Here is a 14,199-nt window from a genome sequence, read left to right on the forward strand (position 1 = left end):
TTTTTTCTATTTCAAAGAGCACAGAAGGAAAAAAGAGAGAATGGTGCCAATCCTATGAAGAAGTGGTTGGTTTTGACTCACTGCAGGAACTGTCTTGTTTGTTAGCAGTTGCCCCATTTAGAGGTGCATTTTTAGGCATTTACTTGGATTTCTCCTGCATCCTGCTGCTGCTCTCTTTGAGCAGGAGGATCCATAAAACTCCTGCAGCTTCCAGAGCCACAGGCTCTCTCCCACATACCTCTGTCTACCACAGGTGAGCTCTGTGAGGGGGAATGGGGAAGAAACAAGAGGGTTTCTTCTTTATTTTCCAACTGCAAGCCATCCCAGGCACACAGGCCTCCCTGCAGAGACCCTGCTTGGTGGCCACTGTCTCATGAGGTCTCATCAGAGGGACAGATGAGCCCTGTGGCCAGGGCTGGCCCTGGGTGGGTCTGTGAGCCCTGGGCTGACAGCCTGGCTGATCATCTGAGCGCTTCTGCCTGCCCATGCTGTCCCACTGACCCTGACAGCTTGGTGTGCATGGATGTGAGAGCTGTGCTGCAGTCATTCACACCTACTGCATGTGTTACATGCAAGTTGAGAACATAAAATTAGGTTGCTTTGATCTTCTGAACACTTTGCTATTAAATTTAAAGCAGCGCTCAGCCCTTCCAAGTAAATTTTTTACCAAAATGTGGAAAATCTGCTTCAACTGGTACTTTGGATAGACAGATACTGCCTTGAGTCTGCCAGGGATGGGGACAGGGGCTCCTTCAGCCTGTGCCTTTGAGCAGCACAGAGTGGTGCTGGACCTGTGCTCTTATCTGAGGGCTTGGCATTGTTCTTGAAGAATGAGAGACCTTGAGAATTGCAGCAGGGTCTGTAAATAATTGTTACCCAGAGCCTGTGCCCACAGGTGATTAACTGGGCTTAACTCAGCAGTTATTGTGGGCTCTTGTCCAGTTTATAGTGCCCCCATCTCTGTTGGGACTTTAAATTGCCTTGCTTGCACAGCAGAGGTCAGTTGTGTGGATGATGTTTGTGCTGCTGACCACACACCCCAGTCCTCCCTGGGAGAACAGGTGCTCAGAGCTCCATCACAGGCCACAGCAACCAGGGGAAAACCAAATGGATGTGGTGAGCATGGTGCTCAGCTCCAGGGTGGCAGAGACAGAGCTGGTCACTGTTCTTCTACCAGCTGGGAATGCCTGGCCAGGCACCCGAGGTGTCTGAGGTACCCTGGGGTTATCACAGGCATGGACATCATCTGAGAGAGAGGGAGGAGGAGGAGGAGGAGGAGCTCTGGGGCCATGGTGCATCTTACCTCTGTAAGATGGCATTCATGACCTTTACTAATGACCACTGACAATTTGGTGGAGCCCTGTGCCACAGGCTCTGGGTAGGAGTAGCTGCAGGGGCTTGTGGTGAATGGCAGTAGCAGATCCCTTGCTGTAGGCAGGTTCTGCAAGCAGCTCTGCTGGCTGGGCTGCCAGAGCAGCCTCCATCCTTGGAGGGGCCTCCATCCTTGGAGGGGCCTCCATCCTTGGAGGGGCCTCCATCCTTGGAGGAGCCTCCTGTGCAGGCAGCCCAGCCAGGCAGCTCTGTAGCTGATGCCTTTTGCCTGCCACCTTCACTCACCTTGTGCTGCATTGCCGGCATCGTGGTGGAGGGGATGTTGCCAAGCTGGAGACACAGAAAAGGAGTGTCCTCGAGGGAGCAGCTGGGAATTAACCTGTGTTTGTGTTCCAGGGATGAGAGGAATCAGTCAATCATTGTCAGTGGGGAGTCTGGAGCTGGCAAGACTGTCTCTGCCAAGTATGCCATGAGGTACTTTGCCACGGTCAGTGGATCTGCCAGTGAAGCCAACGTTGAGGAGAAGGTCTTGGCCTCCAACCCCATCATGGAGGTAAGAGAGCTGCTGCCCCAAACCCCACCCTCCAGCTGCAGTCATTACTGGGACAAACATTCAATAGGGAGAGCAATCCATGCTTCTTAAAAACAAAATTAAAATTTTGTGTTTAATCCATTTACAAGGAGTTGCTTTAGGCATTGTTTATGAAAGACTGAGAGAAGATTGGAAGTAGTGTTTCAATATTGCTAACATATTTCCCATAAAGTAATTTTGATGTGAATACTGCTTTAAGTGTCTTCAGCTTTGTAGCTGGTAGTTCCCAGACTGCTGGCTAAATGCAGTTGGAGAAGACTGGTTTTGTGTGTATCCAAAGAGGATAAAGCTGTTGGTCTTACCCACCAAATATGTACATCACACAGTGGATTGTACTCTGAAAGGAAGTAAAGCAAGTGTTAAATTTTAAGAAATAAAATCAGAAAAGAGAGACTGAGGAAACAAAGTTGCGTGGGATGCACACCATTCTTTCAGAAGGAAAAAACACATTGGAAGAGATAATTTTGCTATAATTAGCTCAGACTCGTGTTTCAGTTCTGGAAATTGTTGTAACCAACTGTTGCAAAGTCCCAAGGCTTTGGAGGGCAGGTGCTGGCAATAGACCTTGAGAGGACATGTACAATTCCTCCTGCTTCAGGTCTCTGTTCTCTGGGGAGCTCGGGAGACACTAATTCTGATGTCACAGCCAAGCAGAAAAGATTTCTTAGACTTATCTGAATTGTTTCTCATGTCTGTGCCTACATATGTAGATTCAAGTTGTGGCTGAAGTTAAGGAACTATGTTAAGAAATGATTCATCAGAGAGAAAGTCTGGGGGGAATTTCTGGAGGGAAGTAACTCTGTCCATAGGCACACACATACTCATGCCTTGGTAGATGTTCGGCATCTCTGCAGTGTGAAAGATCATGAGTAAATAGAGTGCATGCAGTGAAATGTGAAATGCAAAATGCTGCCATTGTTTTTTTCCTCAAGTATTTTAAAAAATGACCTGTGTTTTATTCCTCCGTTCCTCCTGGCATGAGGAGTTCATGATACTCAAACTATAGCTGCCCCATCACAGTTGTGTGTGTCTGTCACAAGGTAATGGTGCCTGGTTTGTGGTGCTGTGTGCTGTTTGGAAATTCCTTCTGTGGGGTAAAACAAGCTGTGCTGTGCTGGGCAGGGACTCATCCAAATGTCCAACCATGGGAGGAAACCAAGGAGCTGAGCCTTGCCTGGAGCTGCAGCTCCCCAGGGAGCAGTGGCAGTGGTGCAGGGTCAGCTGCCCCCAGGGAGCACCTTGCAGGGACTGCAGGAGGGGTCACATCCCACCCAGGAAACACAGGGAACACCTCGTAGGGACTGCAGGAGGGGCCACATCCCACCCAGGAAACACAGGGAACACCTTGCAGGGACTGCAGGAGGGGCCACACCCCACCCAGGAAACACAGGGAACACCTTGCAGGGACTGCAGGAGGGGCCACATCCCACCCAGGAAACACAGGGAACACCTTGTAGGGACTGCAGGAGGGGCCACATCCCACCCAGGGAGCACCTTGCAGTGCTGCAGGGATTGCAGGAGGTGCCACATCCCACCCAGGGAACACCTTGCAGTGCTGCAGGGATTGCAGGAGGTGCCACATCCCACCCAGGGAACACCTTGCAGTGCTGCAGGGATTGCAGGAGGTGCCACATCCCACCCAGGGAACACCTTGCAGTGCTGCAGGGATTGCAGGGGATGCCACATCCCACTCAGGGCCACTGTGGTGCCCCGTGTGTGGCTGATGGGGGCAGGGGCTGAGCCCCTCCTGCCCTGCCCTGGCCAGCACAGCAGTGGCACCAGGTGTGCTCACATCAGCCTGCAGTGACAGCCCTGTGGAACACAAGCTCTGCAGGTTTCCCTGCACCCCTTCTTCTATCTGGTCTCGAGGCCTAAAGCAAACATCCTGCTCTCAGCCCTTGGGCCCCACCTCCCAGTCAGTGGCCATCAGCTCACCTCTAATTATCTGAATTAATTTCCAAAAGCAAGGAGGTTTAATTTGAAGACCAAAAGAGCTTCCCATCTATACCTTTTTCATTCACTAAAAATCAGTGGTGGTGCTTTATTTTTATTTTTTAGGGATGACAATTTTGTGAACATGGGTATATCTAAATATATATTTCAGTTGCTTTAAAGATTATTATAATTGGACAGAAGTTATCTTTTTAACTTCCAACACTTGAACTTTAAACTGCCTTTAGAGTGAGTGTTGTAAAACTTGATGTTGAGACAGACTCTTGTGATAGCATAATCAATGTTTGAATTCTTCAGTTGATTAATCAGTAGAAACACAAATTAACCCATATGTTTGAGGAAGAAAATGAGTGCTTCATTTTAGAAACTGGAAACTCCTCATTTGCTGAGCTGACTGTAAAACGTTAGGAGCAGAAAATCATTTAATTTTTAAATTTCGCTTTGGACAACCTAAACATCAGTGTTTTATGAGCTACCATCACATTATCTTAGCCTACTAAATACTCAGTAATGTCAAGAGGTAACTGTACATTTCTAGCAACTATTTAAATGACTACTTTTGTAGTCAATAAGTATATACTGTTTTCCTATTGCAAATGTGGAAATCAGTGAGTCTTAAAACATCTTTATATGTCATTTCCTGCCTCTCATTCTGTGTTACCCTCTATAGCTATGCAAATAGTACAGCTTTGTATGTATTCAGGCAAGCAATCTGATAATCCCAAAGACTTTGTTTTTATCAGTAATACCTTGCAAAGGAATAATTGGTTTCTGAAATATTACAGTATTATATTGCTACCAACAAAAACAAAGTCTATCACAGTAGCAATCATTTTCTTCTTTGAAAAAAATGCAAGAGTGCAGTTAGAGTACATTCAGTTTGAATGAATTTGGTGTTTCTTAGAGGTGCAGAGATGCAGTTTGTTCCTAGATCCTTTCCCACAGCTGTCCATCTGATGCCCACTTTGCCATCTGCCCTGCTGGGTGTCCGTGCTGCTGCTGCTGCTGCTCTCGTGGGGTTTCTGACACTCCAGTCCCACTTGCCAGGCTGTACCAGCTGGCACTGGCCCACTCACTGCCCTCCTGCTTGCAGATTTGGGATACTCAGCAGTGCTGCTTGCTCTCGTTTGTTTTTCTAAGTTTATTTCAGTTCAGAGCTCCAGTGGGTGGCTGTGTGGACTGGGAAACTTGGACACAGATACAGTGGTGCACTTAGGGCTTAGTAACACACACACAGTGTCCTGTGATGAGGGGCAGTGTGCTGCATCTGGTATTCCAAATGCCATTCCTGTTGATACAGAGATACCTTTAGGAATTTTTTAGAAGGTGAGTTGCTGTATGATGTGTAAAACATGGTCTGATTGAGAAGAGAAAATGCTTTTGTTTGGAGTTCAGCATGTTGTGATTTGCATGCCTTGAATTCTGATGTGTCCAGCTGGTACCTGCTGTGGGGTGAGCCCCAGTGCTGATGAGGTAAGGCAGAATTGCACCATGTAGGATCCACAGTCATTATTTGCCCTGGGCATCCCAGGACATGTAATACAGAGGAATTGCACAAGGAATTGTTTGTTGTGTGTGGAGCTGTATTGAATTAATCTGAGAAAGTTCAGCACAGTGCAGGGCAGCACCCAGGGCTGTCTCTGGGGCAGTAACCAGGCTGCTGTGGAAGGGCTTCAGTTTCACGTGACATGAGTCTGTGCACATTAATTTTTAGATTATGCTTTGGCAGGAAGTAAATATTTTTAAATGCTGTGTTCGCAGAAATAGTTTGGAAATGTGGTGATTAGAGAGTAATATTAATAATAAACTGTTAGCCAGGCAGAACAGGGTGGGCTGTGGGTTTGTAATAGGTAGACTTTCAAAAGTTGCAAGTACTGTAGATGTATATGTACACCTACACATATAAATATATCCAGGTGAAATAATTCTTACAGTTTTACTGTCTTTGAAAGAAGTCTGTGTGTATTTGAGCTTTCTGTTAGACTCTTTATTTCAAAGAACAATAAAGGATTTTTAGCTGTAGAATTAGATTATGTGGAAGTGAATTGCTAGGAATATCAGCTCCCAGTCTTGCATTAATGAAATAGCTGTATTTTGATGTAACTTATTGACCAGACAGAGACCATTCTTCATTAGATTTTTGAATGTTTTAAAACCAGGACAGGATTAATGTTGTTAAATGTTTATGAGCCATGTAGGTGATTAAACAGATGTGATAATTTTGACAAGCTGTTTAACCTTTACAATATTCCCTTTTTCCAGTCTATTGGAAATGCCAAAACTACCAGGAATGACAACAGCAGTCGCTTTGGTAAATACATTGAAATTGGTTTTGATAAGAGATATCGAATCATTGGTGCTAACATGAGAACTTACCTCTTGGAAAAGTCAAGAGTGGTGTTTCAGGTAAATCTGATGTCATCTCTTCATTTTGTTATGTCATTCTTGAACCAATCCACTGCCCCACACTTCCTCTCCATCTTTGCCTGCCTCACAGTCTAGAGCTCAGTAAAAATGGACTTGTCCTTGACTGGCTGCCTAAAGATATAACAATAATAATTATGGTTTGTACCATGTGGGGATGTTACTTGAAGAGCTGTTGTTTGTTTTAGAAGTAAGAGACAGTTATAGCACATGGTTTAGCTGGAAGAGAGTATTTTTCATTTCTTTTTGGTTTGAAGGTATGGAATTTGCTTAAGTTCAGAATTATGGTGTTGGTCATGAGTCATCACCTTCTGAGCTGTGTTTGTCCTTCATTTTATAATTCAAACTTTGCTTGGCAAGGAAGATACTTCCTTTACCAGATTACTATAAATGCTGAGGCAAATAATGTTAGTTATTTTTGGAAAATGAAAAACTTCTGAGTATTATCACTTCACTCACCTACAGAATCCTGACCTATAAATAATAGTAATCTACAGTTCTGAAAAGTGAAATCATACTTTTTTTTAAATGAAAATGTCTGCATGTTCTTGCTATTGAAAATGGATTCAATTAGCCAAGAAGGAAGTGGTAGATGCTGATTTATCTTCCTTTTTTCCATGTGGCTTCTGTGCTCTTAATGTATTGCTAGAGAAAGCATTTTACATAGTAATTCAATTCTGCTCATGGTTGTTTCTGCCACTTGTTAAGTGGTGAAAAATAACAAATTTCTTTCTTTTTAAAGGCAGAAGAGGAGAGAAATTACCACATCTTTTACCAGCTTTGTGCCTCTGCAGCATTGCCTGAGTTTAAAACTCTACGATTAGGTATGGCATTCACACTTGCTGTGTTGTGTGGTTGTGGGGACAGCAGCATCTCTGAGCTTTTTGAGCCAGAGACCCAAAAGAAGAATTGCTGGCTTTTAAATTCTAAACCTTTAAGTACTAAAATGTATTGAGAATAACTAAAATGATAGACCTTGGACTTAGTGGTTTTCTGATAGAACAAAAGTAACAGATTTGTTTATTCAGCAGACTCTAATACACTGCAGTTGCAATCAATAGGACTTACTATGTCCTGGTGGGTGAAATTATTTTCTCTTAGTTCTTTAAAACCTTTTTTCCGTTGTTCCAGCCACTAGAGAATTTTACCCTTTCTGGTATAAGTGTCTGAAAAGCTTATTTTGCATCTGCTGTTAGCAACAATTACTTTATGACCTCTGCTAATCTGGTGATCAAAAAGCAGATGAGGGAATTTTTTATTTTTTCAAATTAAATGTTGTGTCAAATTATTTAAAATCAAATTATTTTTTTTCAAATTAAAATGTTTTATTTGAAGAAGGGAGGTTTCTCATTTGACAGGAGTTGGTGCTTTGTAAAGAAAAGTGTAATGATGACCTGAGATAGACAATCATGTCATCATTTTAAAAATTTAGTACAAATTGCAGTGCTTCAGTATATTTTTAAAAGTCAATTTCATAGTAGGAAAGCTGCACAGCCTGTGCTGGTTTCTGAAATACTGTTCTGGTTTTAGAGTGTTTCTCTGCTCTTCTGCACCACCCTGGCACATTTAGGATTCGCATCTGCTAACACAGGGAAGAAAGGAACTGATGTAATTATAACTGAAGAAGCCATTTAGCAGACTTCTCTTTCAGCATTCTTGGAACCTTAGCTGATCAGAAGAAAAGGAGTCTGTTAGTGCAGCTGGAAGCATGAAACCATAGGAATTTACCCAGGAGAGCTGCTGGTCTCCCAGTGCAGCCCAATGCTGTCCCCAGAGCAGTATGAAGCTCTCTCTGCTCCAACCTTGACTTCTCAGCCTGAATGGAGCACAGACACTCATAAGGCTGAGCCAGACCATAAATTAGAAGGGAGAAGAAGATGGGCAAAATAGAATACCCTGATATAGTAATAGAATGGTTATATCTGTCACATAATTCCAAAGTGCTGCTGCTCTCAACTCTGTGGCTGCTGTGTAGGTGGTTGGCTCAGGCTTGGAGAGAAACTGCTTCCAAAGTGATTATTCCACAATTGTGCAAGTCTGAACCAAGGTTAGGTAGAGGATATGCTTGAGGACCTACTGTAAGAACCAGCTAGCTGAAAGAATACTGACTTGCACAGTTAAATCCTGAAAAAATGCTCTTTAGAATAAGCAGGTCTTATGAGCCAGAAGGTGAAAATGAACATGTCAGATCATGGATTCTGCCAAGAGCAACTTAATCATGACACAGCTTTACAGGTGTGCTGTGAATTTCTGCATCAATGTGTGTAAAATATGTATTTTTTATTATTACAGGGAATGCAAATTACTTTCACTATACGAAGCAAGGTGGAAGCCCTGTGATTGATGGTGTTGATGATGCTAAGGAAATGGTGAACACCAGACAGGCCTGCACTTTGCTAGGTAATTGGTAAATCACAGTCATATCCTAAATCTGATACACTAGCAAGTGTTGTCTATATTATTTGTGTTTATTATTTTCGTACTCTGTGTTTAAAACCAGGAGAGTTGGATAAACTTTGGGACTGAGATACTTGTATTGCGTGGAGAAGATATTTAAAGAAGATATTGTAGTATAAGGCTAAGAGGAGGGCACATTATGTGAACATAAATGGTGGATTCCCTTGGTGTAACATACACAGTGCTGGAGGTCACTGACAAAGCACTTTGCAACAGCAAATTAAATTATTCCTTTTAATGGAGTTTTTTTTTTTCATGTGGTTGTAAAACATTTTTCATAGAAGTGGAGCCAGTTAGCACTGTCAAATGTCAAAGTCACACACAGCAGTCACTGTTCTTCTCTCCTTAACAAATTTTTTCATCAACTGCAGCTCTCTCCATTCAAAACATTTTATTTTCCAGGGATTAGTGATTCCTACCAGATGGGAATTTTTCGAATCCTTGCTGGCATCCTTCACCTGGGCAACGTGGAGTTTGCATCTCGGGATTCTGACAGCTGCACTGTTCCTGTGAGTGGCAGATCAGCTGAAGGGCATGGTGTGCACTCTGACAGCTCTGCCTCCTGCTTGTTTGCAGGGACCTCTTCTGAAAAAGAGTGAAATGGAAATGGGTTTATTTCTAATTTGCTAACATTTTCACCGTTTATTGCAGATAGATTCAACTCTCCTCAGTTCAGAGGCTTTAGACAGTACTCTCTGTATTATAACATTGGTATGCAATTATAGCTGTAATTGATCTGCCCTAGAAAAGTTTAGTAGGCAGGCTAGCTTTGAAGTCCTGAGTAGGTGTCTAGATCCTTATATTCCTGCATGAATATCTTCCCTGCACACAGTAAATGCTTTGCCAGATGGGTTTTTTTTTGTATGAAGTGCCAGAATGCCCTAAATAATTGCAAAACAAATGCCTCTGGGGTGCTTAGACATGAGCATAGGATATACAGATATGATTTGTGTGACTCATCTAAGTGTCATGGTTTTATCAGTTCTTTTTTGCCTTGGAGATCAACAACAAGGACTGAATAGTCTGATCTGAAAAACCCTCCTCATTGGTGAGGGCCCAGGCTTCTTACCCATATTCTGGAGATGAGAAACAAAACAATTCTGACTGGTCTCTTGTTTGGATTCAGAGGGACCAGTTTCTCCTTCTGCCTCTCTTTGAATGTTTACTCCTGGCCTGCACAGCCATCAGCTTTCTCTCTTTTGCAATAGCAGCAACACTTCCAGAGTTTTTTTCTTTTCTCACTGTCAGTCCCTTTCTCAGGACTGTGCAGTGGCAGTTTCTGGAGCTGAGACAGCAGGTTCTTTGTGAGTCATTGGTGTTCCTGCCCTGACACCACCTGCCCGTGGGGTCTCACAGCTGCTTTGAAACCACAGCAGTAGGCTGGCTCCTTGGTGCCTTATAAAGGTTTTCACTACAAAGAAAGCTCATTTAATGATAACAGGGAGAAAGCTGATGAGCCCTAGGACATGAGGAGCTTGCCTGTGTTGTGATGAGTATCTCCAGTGCAGGAATCCCACTGGCTGAGCTGGTAAAAAGCAGCAGGTTCCTGTGCAACCCTGTGCTGGCCTGACAACACCTGGCAGGCAGTGGTGAATGTGTGCTCAGGGGCACCATTACCTGTGTCCTGGCAGTGCCATGTCACCCCAGAGCTCTGGCCATGCACACTGCTCTGCTGGGATGGAGCTGCAGAGTGCTCAGCACAGGGTTCCCTATGCTGCTGTGGCAATAAATCAGTTTGTTTAATGTCAGCTTGAGCAACCCTAATGTGACACTCTTTTGTGCAGTGTTCATCAGTATTATTACTTTATTACTGTCTTCCAAGCCAGTAAAACACCTCAGTTAATTGGATTTTGGAGGTGTAGCTGCATGGGGCCTGTATGCTGTAAGAAGTAGAAAAAGCCCCAGAGAAGTCACAAGGATGTGGAAATATTTAAAGCTGATGTACTGTGAAGCTGTAGGACATGTGGTGACAGTCCTCTGCCATCTGTCCTTGTCAAGACAGCGTTGTCAGTGTGCTGCTGAGCCACCAGGTGCAACGGGAGCGTGATGAGCAAGTGCTGTTAGGGGAGCTCCTGAGGAGGAAAGACCTGTCTGTCCTCCTTGACTTCTAGTGATCAGTTTGCATGGTAGTCACTAAGTGTGGGATCTTATTGAGTGGTCAATGCACTGCACTGCCCTTTGTGCAGAAACTTTATATACCCATCTCAACATGCAAGCCTCGCTGGTTGCTTTTACCCAGTTAAACAAAGCTCAGATTTTTCCTCTTGTACAGTTCCATTTGATGGCTAGAATTAGTGTGCTGCAATCTCTTGGTGTTTGTCTCCAGAATTCACTGAGAAAATACTTTGTTAAGTACTGAGACCAGAGCACTGAAGCCCTTCCACACTTGTTTCTCAGGCTGTGTTGCCTCCTTGCCCATCACTCCCTGCCACAGCTGTATGTCAGCAGTCTAGAGCCCCTCTCAGGAGCTCTGTCCATTCTTACAGCTGTAAGAATTCAAAATACCAAGTCCACCAGCAAAGCCAGATGATTCATTTTTCTGAAGCTTGCAGGTTCCCTGTGTTTGAAGCCTTTTGGTGAACAAGGGAAGGAGGAAGGAAGGAAGATTATTCACTAACTCACTTCAGCAATGTGAATGTGCTAAGTGAGCAGGGAACTTGCTGTGTTTTGAAGGAGGAAGAGCTGAGGAAGCTGCTGTTGCTGCTTATTGTAGGGTCACTGCAGGCAGCCAGTTCTGTTGGCATGATTGTACGTTTGCTGTGGGTAATATGTGCCAATATCTAATGAGCCTGTTTTTATCAGCCCAAGCACGAACCCCTCACCATCTTCTGTGACCTCATGGGTGTGGAGTATGAGGAGATGGCCCACTGGCTTTGCCATAGGAAGCTTGCCACTGCCACTGAAACTTACATCAAGCCAATTTCCAAACTTCACGCCATCAATGCCAGAGATGCACTTGCCAAACATATCTATGCTAACCTCTTCAACTGGATTGTAGATCATGTGAACAAAGCCCTTCATGCCACTGTAAAACAGCATTCTTTCATCGGGGTGTTGGACATCTATGGGTGAGTTTTTGTCAGAGATATGACACTCTTATGTAATTATCTGACTGCAAAGCTTCCTTGTCTTTATCATCTAGCACTGCATGGATTACACAAAAAAACCCCAAACTTTAGCAGCTGCTTATTCCAGCTGAAGGAAGTGGGTGTTTAGCTTTGACACACTAAGATCTTTGTCATGACTTCAACGTTTATAGTGGGATTTCAGATTTTTTGCTGTTGGTAGTTTATTTATCTGTTGCATTTTGGAAAGTTACAATGCAATTTTCATGTCAGGTTCCTCCAAGGTGGCACTTAAAAGATAACTAATGTGCTCTCCAGGAACATCAGAGTTCCTCATCTCTGACTAGAGAGGGAGCTTCACTAAAGTGCCTTTGCAGTGCAATTTGCCATTTCCCTGTGTCTTTTCTTGCTTGACCCATGTTATTTGTGCCTGAAATAATTCAATGAATTTAACTGGAGGGAGGGAATTTAAAATTTTGGGGTAATTTTATCTTTTTTTCTTTTTAGTACACTAATAATTTTGAGTGTATTCATATTTCAGATTTGAAACATTTGAAATCAACAGCTTTGAACAGTTCTGTATCAACTATGCCAATGAAAAACTGCAGCAGCAGTTCAATATGGTAAGTAAGAAGTGACTGGCATTTCCTCTTCCCTTTCCCCTCATCCAAGTCCATTCTGCTAATTGGCTCCCCAGTGGTTAGGATGAATTCCTTCAGTCTATTAAGCAGGTGTCCTGGCCGTGGGCTTTGAGGGATGGGGGAAGATCGACTATCTCCTCGAAATAGATTTTATGACTAACTGCTGCTCTGGGACTATTTGAAATTCTGATCACAGTAACAATTATAAGGCAGAAGCAGTGCTTGGCAATTAAGACCCTGAGATTGCCTGTCAGTGAGAGCACTGTGAGGATGAAGTTGGAGTGAGAGGTGTGTCCATAACCCTCGGGAGCCGCTGGAGGGGCAGAGCAGAGCGCGGCTCCGCTGCCGGAGCTCCGCCGCCCGCGCTCCCTCCCCGCTGTTCCTTTTTGGGGCTTTTGGCTGATGCTGAAGGTGATGAATGACGTGTGGCAGGAGGCGGCTCTTCCCCCTCCTCCGGAGAGATCACGATTCTCTCCTCAGCCAGCCTCAGTGACGTTTGCAGTTACATCTCTTACCTGCATCACGATGAGGCGAGTTATTTCTGCCAGGCCTGTTGCTAGGCTCTGCCGCAGCGCCGGGGTAGCTCTGAACTCTGGTTATGATCCTGCCTGTGTGGCAGTGTGTGCTCACAGGGCCAGATCTCCTGTGCCATGGTTCATCCCAGTATGTCAGGGAGGAAGCAGGGTGCTAGAGCAGAGCACCTTTCCAGCCCTGGCATGCCCTTTCCATGTGGGTAGTGCCATGGCTGGCTTCAGCTCCGTGAGTGCGATGTCATAACTGCTAGGCACAGGGCATCTTGGAGCTTTCTCAGCTTACAGCAAAATCTCATTGCTGTAAGAGCTCTAATGGTTCTCTTCTTCAGTGAAGATAACTGTGCCCCTGTTCCCTTCCCTCTCGTGCCATTGCTGTAAGCACCTGCCTCACGAAGGAGGGGGTGACAGGGCTCTTGTGTTGGTGCCTGCCAAGCTCCCAAACCCAGTGCTGGTGAACGTGGACCTGTTGGGCAGCCATGCAGGCACACAGGGGGAGGTTGCTTTGAATTAAAACCTTGTGGCTGCCTGGAACAGCCTGAGCCTGGCTGAGGAGAAGCCATTTGGGAACTGCCCGACCACCCTGCCCTGCCTGGTGCCCACCACCCACAGGGAAAATCAGGTCTGATGGCATTTCTCACCACCTAATTGCTGGTTCCTTCACAGTGAAAAAACGGGTTTCTGTTTCCTTTCAGATCTGGGGTTGGATCTGACTTGCCAGTAGAGTGCTGCCAGGGCTTTGCTGCCAGGTGCAGGGTGGGAATGGCTCCCATGGGTGCGGTTCAGGAGGGCTGGGGAGGATGGTGTTAAGCTAATGAAATGAAGGCATAAACAGCATTGTCAGGGTAGCTTTCTGCTGCCTTGCAGACAGACTGGGGAACTGTGAGGGGTTTGTGGGCTGTGCACTGAGCTCGGGGCAGTTCAGATGTTGTGGCACCCCCAGACCCTGCCTGTGCTGCTGGGGGCACTCCCAGCACGCATTCACCTGCCACAGCAGCATTCAGTGTGCAGAAAAATGTAGGTGGGGGATGAAACATCATCAAAAATAACTGGAGTCAGCAGTCTTCTTGGTTTTTCAAAGTGCTTGTTCTACTAAGACCACAGTTTGCCTGTTTAATATCTTATTCTGTTTTTTTCCTGAAGTTTTAATTTATCTCTTATGCACATTTCATTAAAGCTGTGCAGGTTGTTTGTGATAATATTTT

At 44.7% G+C, this 14,199-nt stretch overlaps 1 protein-coding gene across 2 annotated transcripts in view; it reads left to right on the forward strand.

Moving 5' to 3' along the window:
- Positions 1-14,199, forward strand: part of MYO5A (myosin VA) — a 100,233-nt gene that overhangs the window by 42,526 nt on the left and 43,508 nt on the right. For both annotated transcript variants that reach the window (XM_054516192.1, XM_054516193.1), the window contains exons 5-11: positions 1,729-1,885; positions 6,140-6,283; positions 7,044-7,125; positions 8,594-8,701; positions 9,161-9,267; positions 11,561-11,826; positions 12,365-12,446. In XM_054516192.1, the coding sequence (XP_054372167.1) occupies positions 1,729-1,885; positions 6,140-6,283; positions 7,044-7,125; positions 8,594-8,701; positions 9,161-9,267; positions 11,561-11,826; positions 12,365-12,446 (946 nt within the window). The remainder of the gene's footprint in view (positions 1-1,728; positions 1,886-6,139; positions 6,284-7,043; positions 7,126-8,593; positions 8,702-9,160; positions 9,268-11,560; positions 11,827-12,364; positions 12,447-14,199) is intronic.

Source organism: Molothrus ater, chromosome 13 (assembly GCF_012460135.2).
Source record: "Molothrus ater isolate BHLD 08-10-18 breed brown headed cowbird chromosome 13, BPBGC_Mater_1.1, whole genome shotgun sequence".
In the NCBI taxonomy this organism is placed as follows: domain Eukaryota; kingdom Metazoa; phylum Chordata; class Aves; order Passeriformes; family Icteridae; genus Molothrus; species Molothrus ater.